Below are 24,423 nucleotides of genomic sequence, written 5' to 3' on the forward strand. Positions count from 1 at the left end.
CCTCAGCATCTGGGTTTGTATACTCTTTTTTTTACATTTGCAGCATTTTTTATCCACTAAAGATTATTTTGTCAAGGAAAGAAATAAGGTCTGTCTCATGCTATATATTTTGAATGAAGGCATGCTGACTTTCAGCAATTACATTGTCTTCAAGATGGTTATAAACTTCCCGCTTTATTACCTGCTCTAATATCTTTCCAGGTATTGATAGTGAGGCTCAGTTTATAATTCCTGGGATTGTTTCTCTTTACACTTCAAAAAATATGACCCCTTGTATTTCTTCAGTTTTCCACAGCTATTCAGAAATTATTGAAAGAGGTCTTTAGCTAGGTTGAATCACTTCTTAATCCAAATGAACAAATTTTAACAGATGATCATAAGAAAATAGATAACCACAACTTCTACTTTGCTTCTGTTTTTACATTCAAAGGATATAAAATCTTGAGCAGCATACACTGGGATTAAATATATAAAGGAAGGTACAATTTAGCAAGGCTATAAGGAATCTTTTAGCTAATTTAAATGTCTTTAAATCCCTTGGTCCTTCTGAAAAATTCCCTAGAATATTAAAGAAATGAGGTAGAGATGATTATTGTGAAAACATACCTTAAGACCAGGGGGTGAGAAAGAAGCTAATATTGACTTGTCCCTAATTCCTTAGGGCAGTGGCCCCCAACCTTTTTTGTGCCACGGCCCAGTACCGGCATCACAAAATGATCCACGGCCCGGTACCGGCATCAGCACGCATGACAAGGCAAAGCAAGCTGAGCGACCAGCCAGCCAGCCGTCCCCCACTTCTGCCCACCACCTTCAACTCCTCCTTTGTACCTTTGTCGATGGGCTTCGCTTCGGGACGGCTTCAGGACGGTCGCTCGGCTTGCCTTGCCTTGGGTGCTGAAAGAATCCTCGCACCTTAGTTTTGTTTGAAGCCCCACCCCTCAATGAAACTAAGGCGTGAGGGTTCCTTCAGGACCCAGACGCCGCTTTCCAACCGGAAAAGCTCACCTGGAAGCACTTTCTCGTCAAACAAGATGGCTCCCAGAAAACCGGCGGCCCGGTAGGAAATGTTCCATGAACCGGTATCGGTCCGCGGCCTGGTGGTTGGGGACCCCTGCATTAGGGTATAAGATGGTGGGAGGGAAAAACTCAGATTTTCAATATTCTGTTCAAATTGATCAATATCAACAAATTATATTCACATGGCCTACCTTGAAGGTTGGCAACAGCTCCTAAATTTTCTTCCTCATTGATATTGTTTGAAATTGCTTTATTCTTAACTTCATTTTGCTTAAGAAATCCCATTGGTTGCAGCAGCAGCTTTGGCTTTAAAGGTTTCTCCCTGTGACATTTTCTTTACTATTTATTTTAGTTTATTCAGATTGTTCTTTCTGTTCCTGTACCCAAAGTTCTTTCAGATTTAATATCTTCAGTCAGCTCCTCTTATTAGTGAGGACCAAAGCCAAGGTAGCAGATACTCTGTTTACTTAAATCTTTTGAAGCAGAAAATTATTATCAATACAATCAAATATTCTGACTTGTTTCAAAATTAATCTTTCAGTAAATGCTTGGATAGTTGAAGTATCCCTATCACAGCTGTTTTGGGGGTTTTTGAACATTCAGTTAACTGTTTTAATAAATTTTCTATGTCTTCTGATTTATTTGGTGGTCTGTAGTAAAATTTTTAACAAGTGAGTTCTTCTGTTACATCACCCTTTTATTTTAACTTGATTGGTTTCCACATCAAATCAGTTGACTTCTGTTCATGGATGTTAATATGTAAATCTATGACAGCTTTTCTTGTGTTGCCTTTACTTTGAAGCTAGCTGTACCGATTAAGAACTTATTCCACTGCTGGAACTCATCCTTACTGTGTTTCTATAATCCTTGTTATGTTATACTTGCCTTAATGCCAAGAGCCATCTGATTTTGCCTGTTACCCATTTTGTGTGCAGTATACAACAACTTTTAAGATAATGAACTTCCTGTGTTCAGTCCCCCTTTTCATTAATGCCTTTATTTCCTTTATTTCTTGGTTAAACTAGTAATTTCCAGAACCCTTTGCCTTGCTCCATTATTCAGTCCATTACTTGCCAATTCACCACTTGTCAATTGTCCTGCAACTCCTACCCCCTTATATTGTAGTTTAAATAAACGAAAAGCATTAGGATTTCTGTAATGGATCTAAATATAGGTCTAAGAACTATAGCTGATACAGAACACAGCGAGAAGGCTGGTAAATGTGCTTTCTATAATTCATTGAAACAACCAGAGTGGTTTCGATACAATTTCTGTACCAAGTTCAAGTGATGATATATAATTTTAAAGTGTTTTTGTAGTGTAGAATTAAGCATTTGTAAATCAGTTTAAATCTGGTTCATGCCTGTGTTGTTAAGCTGCGATATATACAGTAAGTTGCCTGGAGGGAGGGAGGGAGGGAGGGAAGGAAGGAAGGAAGGGTTATAGATTTGTCCCAAATCAACAATATTAACAAATCATTTCTGTTCAATGGAACAAGCATTGTATACTATAACTTTTTTTAAAAATGATTTTACATATATTTTTTATGTGCCACTGCATATGTACACAAATCTTGCTTTCATCTGTCAAAATCTGGAATGCTCTTACATCAACCTTAGTTGATGAAATCCACATTGTGACATGCAGAATAAGTGAGTTTAAAACTGATATACTTTTTTCTGGTTGACAAAAATACCATTACAGAAAATGGATATAATTTTGCTTCCTTTTTTTTTTTTGGGGGGGGCGGGGGGCTGATGCACAACACATCACATGGTCTAATATAGGAATTTTACCCTGATAAGACTGAGAAAAATACATAATATTAATATTTGATGCCTTATTTTTACATTATGTTTATGGGATATATTTTTAACAGGTATATATTTTATATAATATGTTTTATTTTCTCTTTAAAAAGTGAAAAAAAGATTTTAATTTGGTTTAAAGTTTACATTTAAAGCAAGTACTTATCTTTAGAAGTTTCCTGGGTATGTTAAAAACAGTTTCCTAAATTTTTTCCTAAACTTTCTGATTTTTAGAATGGATAATGCAGAAGCCTGTTTTATTTTAAGCAGCCGTTGCGAAGTGGACAGAACTGCAGCGGTAGGTTCCAAATATATCTATATATGCTTTAAGAATTTGATTTATATGTGTCTTTTTATGTTTTTATGGTTAAGTTAATTGGTCAGAAATAAAAGAGGTATGTGGTTCTATGAGTTGATGTTAATTAGACAGCACATAACTAATATAGAGTTATGTGGGATTTTTTGAGCTGGATAAAAATATAAATACGTTTATATATGCTGTTGAGTATATATATATATATATGAAGAGATATATTATTAAAATATATATTAAGTTCTCTTAAAATATGATAAATGAACCTATTTTAGTATCATGACTTCATACGGTCAATTTTACAATAAAATGATTAGAATAGTAATTGCTCCCTTATAAGCAGACTATTTTTAAAACTGGACTTCTGAGTTTAATACTTTCCCATTGTGAAACAATTCCATCAAAGTCAGTAGAATAGCTAAATCACTCAAGGAAGATTCAAGTAGTAGTCATTACTTATCTTTATTCTAAGTTAGTTATTTTCCTCTTCTCCATTTTTTAAAAATCTTCAGGAAATATTTTACGTATTATCTATTGAGCCACATATTGCAGAAAAATTTGAATCATATGCAGTTTACATTTTTTTTAAGTTTTAAAATATATGCAGTAATATATATATGATATCTATTCTCCATCACCACGTGCAGGGCAAGAAAAATAGATTGTGGCACTATGATAAAAAAAAACCCTTCCAACTTCGCAAGATTTTTTTTTTCTATGAGAAGTTAGAAGATCTGAACTACCTGTATTTTTTTTAGCAGTAGTCCAGCAGACTACTTTTCTAGTCCTAAACGTGCAGCAGGGAACGGAACTGGAAAGCAGGTTAGTGAAGAGATGTGGCTGTCCTGGGAAGGGGGGGAGGGTTTAGCATGGGTTAAGGGCATTTAGGTAAGCCGTTGCAGGGTGCTTGGGGCAGCTCTGCACCCTCTGCCTTGCTTCGTTGTCCACCCTCCACCACAACCTTGCTTCGTTCTTCTTCGTAATGTGCAGTCTTTCACAATAATCAGAATTGTATGCATTTCTGCTTACTGTGAGAGGCTGCACATTGCTTCTGGGCGGGAGAGGATCAGTCCCCTTACCCAGTTCCCCTCCACTGTTTCTCTTTCTCTTTCACATAGAGAGAGAGATATATATTTGATCACTTGAACTACTTACTGTGCACTTTTCTCCCAGAGGGAGACGAAGCGGATGAAAAGTGTTTGGATGCCCAATAGGCACCAGCCTGCATTGTCAAGTGTTTGGGCTGCTGAGCCCCACCCTGTATGCCTATTTGGAGCTGCAGGTGCCCGGCTGCAGCTACGCCGAGCCAGGCCTGTGGCCACTGCAGCTCTCATACCAGCTCTGTGAGGCAAGCAAACACGGGGATACCCCAGTTGCCTGTGGTGGCTTTGCAGCTACCTCGTCTTCTGCCCAGCGCAATCCACCACCAAGCCCCAATTGCTACCCAGTATCCTCCACTACCTCTCACTTGGAGCTACCCCATGCACAGCTGACATGAGAGATGCAGCACCCACCAGAACCAGGGGTGTAGCCTGGTGCTTGCAGCACCGAGTAGGCATGCAGGCTGATGCTCAGTAGCCCAAAGGAGATGCCTTCCAGCTGGAGTTCTGTATCTAACTGGAGAGCAGTTCCCAGGACTGCCCGATTCTCAACCATCCAGCTGCATGATGGGAGGGAGCTTCCTGCCCAACTGAAAGAGAGGCTTTGTTGCGTCAAGGGGCTTTCCCCCCAAGACCCTTTCAAGCGCTGGGCTGTGGGCTCCACCCCAGGGAGCTTCAAACGGGCCCAAGCTCTCGGCATACCCCGGCCTCCACCCACCAGGAGGGCAAAGAGCCCCCACTAGGCCACCAGCAGTATAGGCAGCTGCTAAATGGCTAGCAGCACATGGCCAAGAAGTGTCCCAGTAGCAGGCAGGGAAGGTAAAGGCCAAGGCATGTGAGAATTTGGCCTTTTGCGCCCGCTGGCAAGCAGATAGGATGGAAAGGGCGGGGCTAGCAGTAGCTGCATGTCCAAAAAATAAAACCTCCCCCAAAATAAGCCCAAGTGCTGATTTCGGGGGGGGGGGAGCAAAAATAAGACCCAATCTTATTTTCAGGGAAACATGGTTTATATGCACACAAATACATACATAAACATATATACATACATACATACACATTCATTTGAATCATTTAATCATTTGAATTTTATTATATACTAGCTTGAGATTTTTTTAAAAGGTGGAGTTATAAATATATTAAATGAACAACAAGTGGCATAGTTTAAGTTAGAGTCACCTTATACAGGTGAAACTCGAAAAATTAGAATATCGTGCAAAAGTTCATTTATTTCAGTAATGCAACTTAAAAGGTGAAGCTAATATATGAGATAGACTGCAAAGCAAAGCAAGATAGTTCAAGCCGTGATGTGTCATAATTGAGATGATAATGGCTTACAGCTCATGAAAACCCCAAATCCACAATCTCAGAAAATTAGAATATTGTGAAAAGGTTCAACATTCTAGGCTCGAAGTGTCCCACCCTAATCAGCTAATTAAACCATAACACCTGCAAAGGGTTCCTGAGCCTTTAAATGGTCTCTCAGTCTGGTTCAGTAGGAATCACAATCATGGGAAAGACTGCTACCTGACAGTTGTTCAGAAAGCCATCCTTGACACCCTCCATAAGGAGGGAAAGCCTCAAAAGGTAATTGCAAAAGAAGTTGGATGTTCCCAAAGTGCTGTATCAAAGCACATTAATAGAAAGTTATGTGGAAGGGAAAAATATGGAAGAAAAAGGTGCACAAGCAGCAGGGATGACCGCAGCCTGGAGAGGATTGTCAAGAAAAGGCCATTCAAAAGTGTTGGGGACTTTCACTAGGAGTGGACTGAGGCTGGAGTCAGTGCATCAAGAGCCATCACACACAGATGGATCCTGGACATGGGCTTCAAATGTCGTATTCCTCTTGTCAAGCCGCTCCTGAACAACAAACAACATCAGAAGCATCTTACCTGGGTTAAAGAAAAACAGAACTGGTCTGTTGCTCAGTGGTCCAAAGTCCTCTTTTCTGATGAGAGCAACTTTTGCATTTCATTTGGAAACCAAGGACCCAGAGTCTGGAGGAAGAATGGAGAGGCACACACTGCAAGATGCTTGAAGTCCAGTGTGAAGTTTCCACAGTCTGTGTTGATTTGGGCAACCATGTCATCTGCTGGTGTTGGTCCACTGTGCTTCATTAAGTCCAGGGTCAACGCAGCTGTCTACCAGGAGATTTTGGAGCACTTCATGCTTCCTTCCGCAGACGAGCTTTATGGGGATGCTGACTTCATTTTCCAGGAGGACTTGGCACCTGCCCACACTGCCCAAAGCACCAAAACCTGATTCAATGACCGTGGGATTACTGTGCTTGATTGGCCAGCAAACTCACCTGACCTGAACCCCAAAGAGAATCTAGGGGCATTGCCAAGAGAAAGATGAGAGACATGAGACCAAACAATGCAGAAGAGCTGAAGGCTGCTATTGAAGCATCCTGGTCTTCCATAACACCTCAGCAGTGCCACAGGCTGATAGCTTCCATGCCACACTGCATTGAGGCAGTAATTGCTACAAAAGGGGCCCAAACCAAGTACTGAGTACATATGCATGATTATACTTTTCAGAGGTCCAATATTGTTCTTATACTTTTCAGAGGTCCGATATTTAACTGAAAGCCATAATCATCACAATTATGACAAATCACAGCTTGAATTATCTTGCTTTGCATATAATGAGTCTATCTCATATATTAGTTTCACCTTTTAAGTTGCATTACTGAAATAAATGAACTTTTGCACGATATTCTAATTTTTCGAGTTTCACCTGTATAAATCAGATGTTAACATATATTCTGACCTGACCTTTTCTGAAAGCAGAGTGTAGTGTTTTCTGTAGTATGAACAAATATTAATAGCAATAGTTTCTTAGGCTTGTCTTATCATTATTCTAAATGAGAAGCCCTTGATAAATTTCCAGAGGATCCTAGATTTTGTTCATGCATAGTTTGTTCAAGCTATATTTACAGTATGTTTTTGAAAGCCATGTTTTATTTCAATCTGATCTTATAAAGTTTACTCAAAGCATTTCTATGGCCCAGCGTAAAAGTGTGGAAATCAGAGCCTTAATGCCAATTCCATTAGAATTTGCATTAGTATCAGTAATGTTTGGGGAATTTTGGATGTTCTGCTTGCTTAGCCCATTTCACATTCAGCTGGTTAGCTTAGGTTTTCAGAGTCATCTATCTCTAGGTTTCTGACAACACGGTTGCTTGGTAGGAAATGTTTGCTTTTATAATTCCTTGCATATTCCAAATCATGTCTAATGTTCAGTATGTGAGAGGAATGAATGACTGGTTTTTATTTGGCTTATCCTGATATGTAGTGTTGACAATCTTACCTACATTACACACACAGTAAAAAAAAAAGTAAGAGATTAAAAAAAAATCTTGCCATTCTTTCTGCAAGATTGAGGCCATCTTACTGAAATTACAAACAACATTTAATTTGTTGGGCACCATAGCTACCACACTCCTTTGTTATTATCTAAGTGCTATTTTGCCGTTTTGGGGAGCAGTCTTTAGGAAACCCTCTAGACCAGGGGTATCAAACTGGATTTTATTGAGGGTCACATCAGGGTTCTGTTTTAACTCAGAGGACTGGGGTGGGTGTGGCCATGGTGGGCATAGCCAGCTTGACATCACTCATGTTGGGGGCACCTGTGGTGACCAAATACTAAGGCAGGACTTCCCTCAGACCCTCCCTCACTCTCATTATAATCTTCCTTCCTTATTTTTCTTTTTTTCCTTCCTTCTTCCTTCTTTTTTCTTCCTTCCCCTCTTTCCTTATTTTTCCTTCCTTGCTCTTTTCCCATTTTCCCTTCTTTGTCTTTCCTCTTTCCCTTTCTGGTCCCTTCTTGCATGCTCAAATACAAAAGGGGAAATCTTTCACTTTTTGTTTTGTTTTTAGCTTGTTTTTCTAGGCCTCTGCCAGCAGAAACGGCCACACATGCCACCCCCCAGCTCCATTTTTGCTGGCAGAAACACCTTTGCTGTTTCCAAGCCGGCCCATGGGGCTTGAGTTTGACACCCCTGCCCTAGACTTTATGATCAGAATCAGATAGAGACATTGGCCTGCTTGACCTGAAATTCATATATTACTAAGTAACATGTAGGAGTTCCAGGCCTATATTCTTGTCCATTGTATCCTATGGTTTAATGTGCCAGTGTATGGTTTAATGTGCCAGTGATAATTGTTGTAGGAATTGGGTTGTTTTACATAGGAAGGAAGACTGGCTAATGCCACATTTGTCATAAGAAAGATTGTAAGAGCAGATTTTGCTGTATCACTGGAGCCAAATATCATTTTTGCATCTTTTTTTCTCCCCTATAACCAGTGCCTATGGGGAAGGGCCTTGTCGTGGCGGCACTGCTTGTACTAACGCTTCCCCCTTTTTATGGTATTATATTTACTATATTTATATATTAATCAAATTTATATAGTCACCTGTATCACCAGAGGCAACTCTATGTGGTGCACAACAATGTCACAAAATATCTCACTTCGGCACTTCGGTTCAAAAAATGGAACTTCAGCTGAATTGCTGATCATAAATTAAGTCTTTCTTCCCTATCTTTGTTTTGATTCTTCTGAGTCTCACTTGATTGCACACAGAAAAAATAAACCAAAAGGAAAAGTTGTGATTGTATGAAACATATTTGTTTTCCACTATTAAGTAAAAATATTAGTAGTTAATGACACTATATGGATGTCATAGCTCTGGTAACTGAGACAAAGCATCAGTAGATTTATCATATTATTATGATTTGCTTTCTTATCTACCAAGCCCTGTATATATAATCTTTTATCAACTGCATTGTTGTACTTTTGGCTATTTTTCCATTTGATTGCTATTAGTTTTATATCTATCATTTTTTTGCTTTTATTACTTTATCGTAATCTATCCTGACAGTTTTATTGAAGGGGAGTATGAACATTCATGTTTTAAATAACTCATTTAATTTTCCACAATAACATGTTCAAATTCTCAGTGTTTTACCTACATCAAGAGGCTAGATGTTAAAATTCAGGCTATATGAAAACAGTAGCAGTGATGTTGATGATTTATCCAAAATAACAAAACTGTATTTATATAACATGTATTCTGCTGACACGAAACACAGAGAAAAATTAGGTAGAAATTTTACTGATATATATGTCTATGATTTCAAAGAGAATGGTTGTATTTCTTGTTTATTTCCAACTTATGTATAGTGTGAATTATTATTGTATCATAAAAAGTAAATCAAATAATCCGCAAAGAGGTAACTATTAATCATTTAGAGGAGAAAGAGAGAGATTTGTGAAATCTTAAACCAGGGGTCTTCAAATTTGACAGCTTTAAGACTTGTGGACTTCAGCTCCCAGAATTCCTCCTCCAGTCATGGAATTCTGGGAGTTGAAGTCCATAAGTCTTAAACTTGGCAAGTTTGAAGACCCTTGTCTTAGACACTAATTTTATTATTGCATATATTTTCATGGATCATATACTCATCATCTGATGAATTGAATAAATATCTATGAGAGAGATTTTATAACTTACAGTTTGGGATGGTTGATGAGATTTGGGAATGCTCTACTTTTACAACAAGGCATTTTTGTCTTCTGAAAAGAGAAAACTATCTGCAACCTCCCTCCCCTCCCGAAAGCAACAACATAAGTAATAATTCATCAATTAGCTTGACTGAAATAAGGCTATCTTTTTTGTAACATTTTTTATTTTTGTTTTTTACATATCTCTTCATGTGAGCAACCTGATTCCAGTTTACAATATTTATACATAATTATACTTACATTTTCAACTGTCTTATTTAATATCACATCAAATTATTATCCACTCCACTAATCTTCAAATAAATTTCCATTTCATATTTTAATTCATTAATTCAATATCAAAATCATTTCCTCGCGTATCTTTGTAAAATTTTTAAAGTTCCCTTTAAAACAGAATTATTCTGTTTTAAATTAAAATGCATCAAGATCATAAATAAAACATATAGAATATAATAATAATAATACTTTATTTGCGGTCACAGACCAAACCACAAGTACAACAAAAGAAGAACATGAGAAAATTAATCATAAACAATTGGTCACCAAAAACTTGACTAAGGGGAATTACAGCATTCTCCTCTGATGGTTACAGCTCTTTAAAAAAAATTGGAAACCTGAGAAGTGATGTATGAGGAGCCATCCCCGAGACAATATAAGAACAAATTACTGTACTAACATTGAGTCTAGAAGGGTCTGTTTCAAGGAGAGACAGTAACTTAGATCTGCCTGCATTATACATAGGGCATGCTCCACAGTTTCAACCTCAGCTCTGTCACAGGGACATAGCCGCTCGTTAATCGGGAGCCTCTTAAATCGCCCATCCAGTAGTGCTGAGGGCAAGACATTAAAGCGAGCTAGGGAGAAAGTTCTTCTATACTTGGGAATGGTTAGAGTGTAAAAATAGGAAGCCATCCTCAGTCCGTACATATAGAATATAGAAAACAAATATATGCCAAATTTTCTTTTATTTTTCTGAGCAGCAGTAGTTTAGTATTATAAATCTTAACTGATTTCTGGGAAATGTTTAGAAACTCTGTTTCTTATTCCTGAAGACTCTTTATTAATATCACTAATAAGAGAAATCAGAAAATAATGTATCCACTCACTGAATTTAACTCAGTCACACACACACACACACACACACACACACATTTTCAGTACATTGTATGTATTCATGTATGTATGATCTATCTAATCACACAAGAAAAAAAAACTTGCTTAATTGGAATCACTTCAAAATTCTTGAAGAAATATGGAGGATTGTGAATTGATTTGTCCTTATATTTCAAGATCTTTTCATCCACAAAGCTATTTTTGTCCCAGGATTTTATTTACAATATAAATTTGTACAACTGATATTAACTACTGAATAAAAACACAGAGAATTGAAAATTAGCTAAATTGGAATGTTAGATATTACCCAGTCAAGATTGTTTTATAAAAGCAAAGTTTAATGTGTAGTTTTATACCATTTAATACTATTTTAAATTTGAAAGGAATTAAATAACTTTATCGGGATAGCTGTTTCCTAGCCAATCAAATTCTTGGTCCGTGTAGACCAGGGGTCTTCAAACTTGACAGCTTTAAGACTTGTGGACTTCAACTCCTAGAATTCCTCCTCCAGTCATGTTAGCTCAGGAATTTTAGGAGTTGAAGTCCACAGATCTTAAATTTGCCAAGTTTGAAGATTCTTGATGTAGGCTATTGCAAACTATCTGCAGGTTTTCAAAATTTCAAGAGAAATACTCACTGAATATTAATCCAGTAAAAGTCTGTGTGACTATAAGTGTAATACCTTTTTTCCTGAACATTCAGAAATTAGGTCAGCTCTGTATTGTCAGGGGTGAACCACACATTTGTCCAGACAAGTTGTCTGGAAAGAATTCCCTCTTCAATCAATTAGAATAAAATGAAGTTAATGTCTACTTTCACAGGAGTCTGTCCATATAAGCTGTGATTAGATACAGAACACACTTTGATTTTTTGAGCAACTGTACTTTAACTTGATGTATTTATCATAATCGTCATATCAGGCAAAAGGTATGAAGTGGAGAAGTAAGATTAGTAAAATCCATGGACTTAAGCTTTGAACAGTAAATATGCTATAGAAGTAATTCAGACCCAACATAACACTACGCTGGTAGTAAGTATCTCGTTGTAGATCAGTTGCTCTCAATATTACACAAGAAGGACAGCAAGAAATGCTCTGGAGAAGTTAAAAGTCAGCTGTCCCAGAGACTTGTCAATGTTCAATTTCAAGCATTATTTATTGAAGTTCAGCAAGGAAATTACAATATAAACCCCACCAGCTAAAACTGTTTTGAAAACATCCCCCTCTGATTGTTTATTATTCTTCAGTATTCTTAGCTGAGAACAGAAATTTACTCATCAATAGGATTCATGAAGATTTCTTGCTTGAAGAGTTCAAAAACCTAAAGTGTAGCCATGCTATGCTGCTTTTAATTCTAAGCAAAAATACTTCATCTTACTTCTGTTGGAATAATGCCTTTAATTTAAAAATATTAATTGTCCTTAACTTTTCAAATGAAAATTTTCTTTCTTTACCAGACCATATTTATCTGCTGACATTACACAATATAAATGAATTATATTATTCTCTTTCTCTCTTTTCTTACCCAAGCAACTTTATGACTAGACAATCCATTCCATTTCCTAGCATCATTAGGTTCTGTAAATTATATTCTGTCTTGTATTTTTCAGAAGACAATTAAAAATATAAAAAGACTGATACAGAGCTCAAAAGAACAATGTTATAGAATTTAGAAGCATTTTTAAAAGGAACATTTTAATGTGCTGAAATTTTGTGATTTCCTAATAGAACTTTTCAGTCAAGCTCTTTATGTTTGCAAAGAGCAACTGGTTGTAAAGTACTGAAATGAAAGTGAAGATCCTAAAAAGTAAAATGAATTAATTGATCTATTATTCTGTTGATAATTCTCCCAACAATTGCATGTGTGAAAATTTTCTGTTAAAACTCTTTTGATTCCAAATACTTACAATGTGCTTTCCCTATGCATGTATGTGTAAATCTCTCTTTGTGCATGTTTTTTTCTCTCTCCCCCCTCCCTCTCTCTCTCCCTGCCTACCCCAAACAATAATCTTTTTCATATGTCAACTGCTTAATTATACCTATTCATTCTTCTGAGCTTTGTTTATGTAAATTTGTAATAACTAGTTTTTAAGTTCTTATGGTCAGTGTTATGAGACTTTAAGCATTCTGAATGAGTAATGGAAAAAAATTATCTTGCTTTTTGTCCAAAAAAATTACCTATGGTAGAGATGTATTTCCTCGGCTTATAAACATGTATTATTACAAAACATTGCACAAATGAATGTTTCCTTGCACATGATGAAATATTCTGAGGTTTTCAAATGGATAGGATAGAGTTGGATAAGATAATAGAGTTTGGGAGCAAGCCTTTGATTTCTCATTTTCATTGGATGTAACAATACTGTTTATTATATGGCAGTATGTAGAAATTGCAGAAAATTATCTGCCAGATGCTTGCTGCGTATATAGTTTTGTCATTGCTATTGGGATTCCTACTTGTATGAAATATGTGTAACATGTAATGCAGTCCAATTTCTCTTCAAAGAAGATGTCATAATAAAACAGTTGATATTTTGAGAAAGTATAGTCTTATGTAAATGAGATCTACAAGTCAGTGACTCCCAGTTCAAATTCTGTATCTAAAATTATCTAAAAGTGCCCATATAGAGATGAAAATGCATTATATGAGTTAAATAGAGATAAAAAATAAAATTTGCATGGGTAAGATACCCCGTTCCCAAATTGTTTTGGAAACATACCTGAATTCCAGAAACTCACACTGTTAAGTCATATTCAAGTCATTTAAGGGGAAATGTGGTCTGAATCATTTTGTGTTACTTTTAACAGCAGTATTTCCTTATAAATTCTGCTATAATTGGTACAAAACTATAGGATATTCTTATATTTGAAAAATAGTTTAAAGTATAGAAACTAGAAGCTAAAAGACTTGTTTCTCACAAAAGAATGCGTCAAGTAAAGGTTTGGGGGTTTTGTTTTTTGTTTTTGCTTAATAGCACATTGTCAGCTGTACATGAGCATTTATATTAATGCATATAGTCAATTTTGTATCTTGTCTTAACCATTCTGATGTGCTGTTTTATATTTTATTCTAGGACCATCAAACCATATTAAGAGCTTGGGCAGTTAAAGATTTTGCTCCCAATTGTCCATTGTACGTTCAGATACTGAAGCCTGAAAATAAGTTTCACATTAAATTTGCAGGTAAGTCTGATAACTTATTGATTCTTGTTGAGATGTAGAATTGGATAATTCTTTCTGTTCTGATCAATGTCATTTAATATTTTCTGCAATAAGAATGGTGTGGGCAACATTCAGGCCAATTGTGGCTCACAAGTGTTAATTTATTCCTCGGCAATCTCAGATTACTCTACTCAGATTCAGTAAAACAAACAAACAAACAAAATCACTGAATCTCATAGTTCATTTTGTTTTGTTTTAATTCAAATTACCATTAAACCCACCCAAATGTACCTTGTTTTGGCTTGCTTTCATTTTTGTACTTTTGCTTTTATCCCTTAAGGCCCTACAAATGGCCTGAAACTGATTATTAGAATCAGTAATTTCTATTAGCTGAAATCCTTTTCTGAGTTTGCGGAGTATACCGCAAAAACAGAATACCTGTCAGAAATAAGGAAGGCCATCAACAGGTGAATGAACCCAGAGGGCGTTGCATTCAAACTCCAGCCAGAATAGGGAGATATCAGTGCAAAGTTAGGCCAGACAGAAGGTGGTTTTTAATCATTTCTAACTCAGAAATTCCAGTGAGACCTCCAAAGAAGCATCTTCTCCTTTCTGCTGCAGGAAGCTTAGATTCATCACAAAAAAATCAACCTGTCAGCTCAGCTGTGGGCTTTGCCTTTTTAGGTTTTTAGAACAAAGTGGCAGGTAACCATTTTCACATTTGTTTGGAAAATGTAGATTAGACAAGTGAGAAGCAGAACTTTGAAGAATTACGTTGCATCCTTAAATGTCATGTGTCCTCATTATATAACTTTTTTTTTTGCATTGGATTTGCATCCCTTACTATCCCTATATATGTCTCTGAGAATTCACAGTTACGAAAGTGATGATTGAGATTGATTGATTGAATTTATATAGCCACCAATCTCACACATGATTCTGGGAAGTGCATGCAATGGTAGAGCATGCAATGAAAAACCCCAAACATTTAAAATAATTAAAAACCCCAAACCAATTAAAATAGGTAAAACCATAACAGTAATAATAATAACAACCAAAACTATAGGAGAGTGAATGTTGAACATAATAAACACTGCAACTATTTAAATGGATTCCACAATTCCATGATGTCCAATGGCAAACCAAGTTTGAATGGGATTCTAAGAAGGGCAGCAGGGTTTGGACCAAACTAACTTTAGATGGAATGATGCAAATACTTGACTTGTTTTTTTTCCCATTCATTTTGTAAGACACATTGTCTTTAGAGCAACAAACAAACCTACACATCAACAAGCCTTCAAACAGGCTCACTTAATACTTGGGAGCAGGAGGAAAGCCAAGTTATTAATGCAGCACAAAAGCGATAATGGTCAGAAAAATCTGGTACTTGGTGTTGCACAGAACAGATAAAGCACAAAAGGACACATTTCCTGGTTCCCATCAAATGGCATTATTTAATCAAGGGGTCTAAAACCTTGCCAACTTTGTCTGAACTTGTGGGACAAGCAGACAGGGAATTCTGCAAATAATTCAGCCCTGTGCCATGAAAGGTTTTATATGGCAACCAGCCCCTTGAATTGCACCCAGAAAAGAATTGACAGTGTAGTAAGCACAGTAGAGTAGTGCTCATTATACTGAGAAAGAGTCTTAACAAGAACATTGGGTCGACCAGAGGTCGAAGAATATAACTGATTATCATCAGTGTATGGATGATATCTGACCCTGTGTTGTTGGATGATCTCACTGGATGTACAACAACGTTTTAAAGATCAGACCACCTGCTCTTGGAGAATGAATTTACAACTGCCTGAACAATGTGAATCACACATTGTTTTTTGGAAAGTCTTGACTGAACAGGAGACTTGTGCCCAAAATAAAACCAAGTTTCTCCAAGAAGAAATAAAGTGATAAATTTGGATCTAGACCATGCCAATTAAAATGCAGATAAGTGCTCACCTAATTAAATAATGTTTTCAGCAAAGCAAGAAAATGCATGTTTGGTAGTGGGGAAAAAGCTAGGCTATAAACAAATGACTTTCCACTTGTGTAGACACATATTTATTTAGTATGAAAACACCTAACTCTATAATACCAAGTTTATGGTTTCATGTAAGCCTTCTGAAGAACTCTACTTTTAATTAACATAGTTATCATACCGATTTTATAATTAATATTACTGGAATATTTAGAAAAAAATAATGGATGAATCATCAATATACTTACAAAATAATTTTGATTTCTCCAAGCATAGTTTGAAAACTATTGTTCTATCTTATTCCATGTAATTTTCTTTTTTCCATTAGAAATCCCTAAATGCTTTTGGGCTGTCCTTGGGTTGACATTTAATTTTCATTTTCTGCACCTGATCTAATCTGTGATGTCTTTTGCATATTGAATAATAAATATTAATGTTCTGTTATTTATTCAAGATAAAAGTGAAGTAGCTTTGTGTGCACCATATAAAGCTGAAAAGTGTTTTCTACCATATTTGTCTCTAAGGAAAGTATTTTGTTGAGCTGAAACTATACTGCATGTATCAGATTGTAGTCTTGCAAGCCATTTTTATGAGCAAATAAAGGGGGAAGTTTGGCTTTTCTCCAAGAACACACGGCTTCAGTTTCATAATAACCTGTGCTCAAAATCTATCAAACACCCACAGTGTTTAATTAAAAGATTTCAAAATGGAATATAAATGAAAGAATATAAATCAATAAAAAGATTGGACATTGGGTTTCTTGTGCTTGTATCTTAGATACCTCTAAACTTCAAGAAAGGTATAATAACTTACAATGGGAAAACCTACAAAAGATATAGTGGCATATATTTTTAGATTTTTCTAGTCAAGAAGACCACTAGAAGACCCAATAACTGAGATGGAAGACCAGGCAATATTACTAACCACTGCTGCTTTATTAACTGTGTTCTACCACCTATCATATGAGCAAGCCCCTGGGATGCAATGGCCAGAGGGGTGATCCAACCCTTTACCTAACTTGAAAGTGGGAAATTAGAATTGACAACTAGCTGGGGAGGATAGCTTTCACAATTACACATTACATAATCATCATTTTTTGATGATGCCCTGCTTTTTTTTTTCTCTAAGAGATCCCTGAGCTTGGCTGTTTCCTTGCAAACATTTCCTCACCCAAACCAGGTAACATCATCAGTGCTAGTAAGGAGTGGGACTTGCTCTCAGTTTATATTTTAATGGCTTGCCCTGTCAATGTTGATGGTGGTGGTCCTAGCATTTCTTTGATTGAGCTGCTTACTGTTAGCTTGTTTGGCAGTTCTTTGATTTGGGTATTGTTTACTTGATTTTTGATCTGATGTTTATCTTGATCAAGTAAAAGATACAAATATTTCCTTAATTTCTTCTCTAATTAAGCAATATCTTTTGTTGAGAGCCCATAGACTGCAAAGAATACAGAGCTAAAATGAGCTGTGGTTACGAGACCTTTGTAATAGGGATTTAACTTTGAAGGTGGGTGATCAGCCCAGCTTCTCCTAGCCAGGTATTCTGTGGCATAGCAACCAAATAAAAACAGTTTGTGAGGTGAGTATAATCCACTAGGACAACACAAGATACAGCTTTCTGTAACTTAACAGAAAACAGAAAATAAAAACATTGACCTTTTTTTCCTTAACCTAACAAGTAAAAATTATGTCTGAAATATGCTAGCACCAAATAAATATTATCCAACTTGTATATTTTATTGTTTTAAGATTAATGGTTCATTACTTCCAGCTCAAGGAAAAGCCAAATCTGTTTGTCCTCTTGCTCCTGCTTCCCCTCATCCATTATGTTCTCATTTTGGTACAGATTCTGTAGATCCTTCTAGAAACCAGTAATCCCTCTGCATTACAAATTCTCAGCCTGATTCAGCAACTTTATGCAAATGTGCCCTTTAAGATTAAGATTTTTAGAAATGCCATTCCCTCTTAATTTAAATAGCAAAAAATATTACTCAGTCTTCTTCATGATGAGTTTCATTTCATCCAACCAACTTTGGTCAACTGTCATCACATACTTCAAATATAAAATTCTTTCAAGTATTTACCTATTAATTAACCAGGCAGATATGTAATTCAGGTAATGCTTTCCTTTCTTACAGAGAATAATATTTGTGAAAGTTTAAAAATTTATGTAAATAGTTATGGTCTCAAGATTTTTGCCCTCTTATTTTTTTGAAAGATACTTTAAAGCAACCAAATCTATCTCCAGTGGTAAGAAGGTCAATAATTCAGTGTTGTGTTTGGCTCCAAAAACTGAGAAAGACACATAGAATTCTCAAATTATTTCTTTATTGTTTTTTACCTATAGACAGAAACCTTACCAAACTAAAGCAAACTTCTTGCTTCATTAAAGATATACTCTGAAAACATCTAAGGAAGAGCTATCTTTACCCTCTTTCTCCCAACCAATCTATCACAATTCTCTTGGTGGTATCTCTTTCTTCTTTGGAATGTAGTCCCACCCTCCTGGGAATCCCGACTACATTCACCATACATTGTATTGATTCAGCATATTTAAGTCTCCCAAACATTTTTTTTTTCTTGCCGTGATCAGATTCAGAGCCTTTTCCTATGGCAACTGTTAAAAGAAGTAAAATTTCGTTCATAAGATCGGTTTTGCTCTCAATCTTCTCAGATAAGGAAATACACGTATAACTCTCCCATTTTATAGACCCTAAAAACTAAAGCAGAAAGACGTCATACATGACGCCAAGGTATAAAATTATAATGCCTTGCTAGCTGTAGTATAGAATTATTCAATAGGTCTTGCTGGATTCTTGAAGCTGTCTATTCTAAATTTGGCTTAGTAAAATGAGGACCTATTCTCTGCTATGAAAGAGTTAATGCCTTGTGGCTTAGATTCTAGCTGTTTCCCCCTTTACTTGGCATTCTGGATTGCTGGCCAGCTAGTATGTAATATTTTTAGAAGACATCAAAAGACAGGATCCATATACAATTTCCTATAAATAAAGGTGTTACTATAAATTTAATTGCAGTATTATTCTTGTAAACTATTTCACATTCTCACTATAGCAGTGCTTTTAGACAGGGCAGTAAAAGTTATCTTCCACATTAGCAAAAGTGTATAATTCTTCTCTCAGATTTATCTTCTAAACCTATATTTCAATCCCATCCAAGAATCTAAATTCTTAATTCAGTCAGGAAGTTTGTAGGGAAATACTGAAGTGGAAATAAGTGGAAGTTATCTACTCTAGAATGAATAAATCTTTGTGGTTCATGAATTGCACTAAATAAATGATTTATCTTTGTTGTTCATATTATTTTCCTTGTTACATTTTGCCAACATAAATCCATTTTGTTCAAAACTCATGAAATTTCCATTAAAAGCAACTGGATACCTGCAGTAAACTCTTTCACCCTTGTCAATTCTAATAAAATCCTGCATTTTATTATCATATTGATATGCTTACTCAAATGCTACAAAAGGAGCCAAGTCATTCTTTTTGTCGAAAATTGACCAAGCAATGAAAATTCACAGAATAGTTTCAATGCAAGCTGTTTCCAAACTTACCACTCTTAAAATATAAGTTTTTAAATGGTTGTGAAAGTGTCTTTGAGAATGAAACAAAATATGGTCAATACTCCATCCTGTAGTCAGGGCATAGTATGGTCATTTCAAGCACTGTTTGGAGTGAGCTGACCTGTTCTAGGTGCCTCTCCATCCCTCCCTCCCTCCACCTCTCTCTCTACCTCCCTCCCTCTCTCTCCTTCTTCCCCCCTCTCTGTCCCATTTCATGAGGAAGTGACTCTGGGTAGCATACAACAAAATGAAACAATATTTAAAACATCTAAGATTCACAAATATTAAGACAATTTTTAAAACTATAAAAACAATTAAACAGGAATAATAGATGAAGGGATATATTAGTAGTAATGTCAGCATCTCACTAGTTCACCCTTCTCCTGGGGTCCCAGGCTTGATGGAATAACCATATTTTGAGGAAGCCTCTGAAACTTAGAGGCAATGAAATGTTACCTTCCTTTTTGTTGTTTCTTTGCTTAAGTTTGCCTTGCCCAATGAAATAGTATTAAGAAAAGAATTACTCTGATTTTGACTACAATTGGTAAAAAGAAGTTTAGGATCGTGGCAAATAACCAGTGACTTTGTAGAATTTACTACTGTCACTGCTTCTTCTATTGCCTACCTGACAATCCACATTTTTCTTTATCCTATTTTGATTCATATATACATTATTTGGGGATTGATTCTTAGTTTCAAAACAGTTGAATTAGGTAGATAATTAGAAAGAGAATGGGAGATTCCTCTTTCTCAGATTTCCTTTAAGCCCATTTAGAGTTTAAAGGGGCATTTATCTTCCCCCTATGCACTCTGGGTTTATTTCACATTCACTGGTTCACACATCATATTGGGGTAAGTCCCTGATTCATGTCATAAAGAGTAGCAACCCAAATGGAGGAGACTGGGTATTTTATGTTGGTACTTCCCCAGTCCCCAGTCCCTCCATTAGATTCTGAGCAGTATCTGATTGATAGTCATAATGGATGGAGAACTCGTGAGACACCTGGATGATTTTCCAGTTTCTGAAGAGCATCTCAGTATGCTCAGTATGATACTAAAAAAAACCACTGGAGGTTTGCATGTCTCTTTATTAGTCACTTATACTTGTGCATTTTAGTGAGAGTTGGCCATCACGTTTTCCTTATATTACACCTTCAACTCTTCTGCTAACTGCCTAACTTCATACACATTTGATGATGTTGCTGGCTACCAATTATCAACCTGGCTGGATCAAATAGTATGCATTGGCTTTGAAACTGCACATCTCATTCAATATAGCAATAGCACTTAAATTATATACTGCCCCTTTATAGCACTTTTTGGGCAGTTTATAATGTCAGCATATTGCCCCCAACAATCTGGCTCATCATTTTACTGACCTCAGAAGGATGGAAGGCTGAGTCAACCTTGAGCCCCATCAGGATCAAACTGCAAGCTGTGAGCATTGTTTGCTGCAATACTGCATTCTAACCACTGCACCACCAGGTCTTCACCATATGCTGCATTTTCAAACAAATCTGAAAACTTCACATAGAAGAGCATGTTGAGGTTTTACACATTCATATGTACATTTAAGCTTAGCAAGATACCTTTTTGTGTTGGTTTGTATCTTCATATAGAAATGTTTCTGGTGTGTGTAAAATGCAAAAAAGGTCATATGTTAGCTTGGTTGTTTTGTTGAATTTTGTATCTTAGCATCCTGTGCAGGTTAGTCAGTAAATTAAAACAAACAAACTGAAATGGTACAAAAACAAAACAAAAAGCAGAAAAGATGAAAATAGTAATAAAACTGTGGAACTTCCAGGATGTTTTGTGTGTTTGTGTGTTTAATAGCTTTTGCTTAGCTTTTAAACCTCATCAGACTACTGATTTTTCCTGGGAATATATTCTAGGAGTGGAACATCATTGCTAGGAAGACATTTTACTATAATTTCCATCCTGTACACAAAAATAAGGGCGGTATAATATCACATTGTAGTACCTTTGTTTTCCACACTTTCCTGTTCTTTTTCAACAAATGAACAACAAATGAACTCACAGATCAATTTAGTCTCTAAGATGCAAGCTGGTAATTCATGCCTCAAATAAAAGTTGTTTTTCTCCTCCAACTCTTCCTCCTCCTCCTCTTCTGCAGATCATGTTGTATGTGAAGAGGAATTCAAATATGCAATGTTGGCTTTGAACTGTATTTGCCCAGCTACATCAACACTTATCACTTTATTAGTTCATACTTCAAGAGGACAGTAAGTATAACATTTATCTCATTGGATGGAGTGAATATGTGAAAATGGGTGTTTTTTTTATTATTCCTTGAACAGGAAAGACTGTACATTGATCCTATCCATGACTTAAAAGTGGCCTTTGTCCATTGTCCACTGATTTCTCAATGTTTTGTGCTTTCTGCTCTTGTAATCATAACAAACACAGGTGATTACTGGTAATTACAGGAAACAAAATATAGCACTTTTGGAGGTCAACTGATTAGGAAAGACTAGGTTAATTATTTTCAGAATTTAGAGATTATTTTCTCCTGTGCGCACTTTCCCAGCCTCTAATATTCAATACTTTACCTTGTATTCTTTCTTCTGAGAGATACAGTAGATAGGATAGCTTTTCTCTATTGGCACCCAATGTCGTTTTTGAAATCTTTACTCCATTTCACATGGTTATTATGGAATAAAAGATTCCTAAACTGGCTAGCAATGGAAAAAAGCTGTGTTACATTCACTTAAATAGTATTTAAATTAGCTTTAATTAAATGCATCTATCTATGCATCCAATTAAATATATAATATTAACATTGTCTACTGGCTTTGGTAAAAAATAAACATAATACAAGCTACTTTGTGTTTATTATTTTCTAAATATTCAGAAGGTTTGTAGCTAATCTCATCTTAAAGATACTAAAATCAACATGTGATATCATATGTACCTTAACTATAGTTAAGACCACGAAGAGAGATTTACTCCAGGAAGTAAAGTAAACTGAAGAGAAATTTGCCATATTATATAAATGCTCCCCCACCAAATCTATTAATTGTTCCTGCAAAATAATGTTATTTTTACAAATCTCTAATATCACACTCATTTTCTCAAAAAAAGATTTTTTTCAATCAAAGCAGCAGGTTGTTTTTACTATAATCTGAAAAAGTTGACTGTGTTGGGTATATGGATACACCAACCAGGTTTGGGTTGAATAAATATGTAAACCTAGGATTAAGTGTTTTGTAGCTTTAAGCAAGAAACTGCAATGTCATTGTGGGTGCGGTTGCAGGCAGTAATATAGGTAGGAAGGGAAACGTAATAGCCCCGGCTTCTGGATGCACCTGGTTCTGTTCCTGGTCTGCTGCCTGCTGGAACGTCTATCTGCTTACTTTGGAGGCTACTGTACCAGATACCATTTCAACTGAACACAAAGACTGTTTTCTTGGTGAGCTGAGGATTCAGCGTTGTCTTTGAGAGAAAGGTATCGGGAGGAGAAGATTTACAAGCAGATAAAGACATTGTATTTACTGTTAATGGACTTGATAACTGGATGGATATACTGGATAATGATATATGGACTGAATGACACTTCTTAATCTCTGTGTGAATTAAATAACTATTTTAAAACCACAAACAGTGTTTTTGTCTCCAGTGTGTGTATACTCTTGGGCCCACTCTCTCTCTCATTTGCCTGCCTGGCTTGACTGCTGCTGCATACTCTGCTTGGGGGTTTATCCCCAAACACTAACATTGGTTATGGGCCCAGCAGTGAGCACAGTCTAACTAACCAGGATATAGCAGTGAGAGCTGGTGTGAGATGCACATTACTGTAAATACAAACTGTTTGTTAAATAGTTATTTTTCACAAGAGCAATGGCACAAGTAAATTTGCCAAGTCTGTCCATGATATCCAGACTAGATGGAACAAACTATGTTTCATGGTCAATGAAATGTAGTTTACTTCTACGAAGAGAAGGTTTGTGAGACATAATAACAAACCCACCAGATGTATCAAACTTAAATCCCAATGATGAAGAGGATTATAAACTGATACAGGACTATGAACGAAAGAATGAACAGGCTTTGTGCATCATAGGTCTCACTCTGTCTGACCAACAACTCATTCATATCCGAGGAGTGGAAAATGCTGCAGACTGCTGGGAGAATCTCAAAAGGATTTATGTTCGAGACAGTGTAGGAGCTCATATCAATCTTACACGGAAGCTGTTTAGAACACATCTTGAGAGGAATGGAGACATGTTAACTCATTTAAACTGTATGAAAAGCATTTTTCAAGAATTACAAGAAAAAGAGCTTATTTTTAATGAGTTGCAACAAGTATACATCATACTGTCTTCTTTGGACCGAGGCTATGATGATTTTGTGACTGCATTAGAGGTGTTGCCAAAAGACAGTTTATCAGTAACTGAGATTACCGGCAGGCTATTAGAAGAAGCCAGAAGAAGGTTTGAACGTTACCAGCTGAGAGAAGATAAGCCTAATAAAGAAGAGAAATTATCTTCAAGGCTGGAAAGAAACCAGCTGTGTAAAGTAAAGCACCCGGAAGAAGAGAAGTTATCTTCGACGGCATACACAATTAAAAAGTGTTTTAATTGTGGAGGCAGAGGACATTTGGCAAGGTTCTGCAGAAAAGTAAAAAGCCAGAATGTAAAGAAGCCAAAGAAATCCTTTGAACTGGCCATGTTTGGCAATTGTGATATGAAGAATGATATATGGGTGGTGGACAGTGGTGCATCCCACTGCATCACGAGAGATAAGACAAAGTTTATAAAAATGTCCACAAGCTCTCAACGTATATCACTCGCCAATGGCTGGCACCTCAAGGCCAAG

The 24,423-nt window shown here is 36.3% G+C and overlaps 1 protein-coding gene across 1 annotated transcript in view; it reads left to right on the forward strand.

Moving 5' to 3' along the window:
- Positions 1-24,423, forward strand: part of KCNT2 (potassium sodium-activated channel subfamily T member 2) — a 239,011-nt gene that overhangs the window by 154,853 nt on the left and 59,735 nt on the right. The window contains exons 14-16 of the mRNA XM_087930344.1: positions 3,060-3,123; positions 13,946-14,054; positions 21,722-21,830. Coding sequence (XP_087786470.1) covers positions 3,060-3,123; positions 13,946-14,054; positions 21,722-21,830 — 282 coding nt within the window. The remainder of the gene's footprint in view (positions 1-3,059; positions 3,124-13,945; positions 14,055-21,721; positions 21,831-24,423) is intronic.

Source organism: Pseudonaja textilis, chromosome 3 (genome assembly GCF_049901715.1).
Source record: "Pseudonaja textilis isolate UNSWEBS1 chromosome 3, rPseTex1.2, whole genome shotgun sequence".
NCBI classification, from domain to species: Eukaryota; Metazoa; Chordata; class Lepidosauria; order Squamata; family Elapidae; genus Pseudonaja; species Pseudonaja textilis.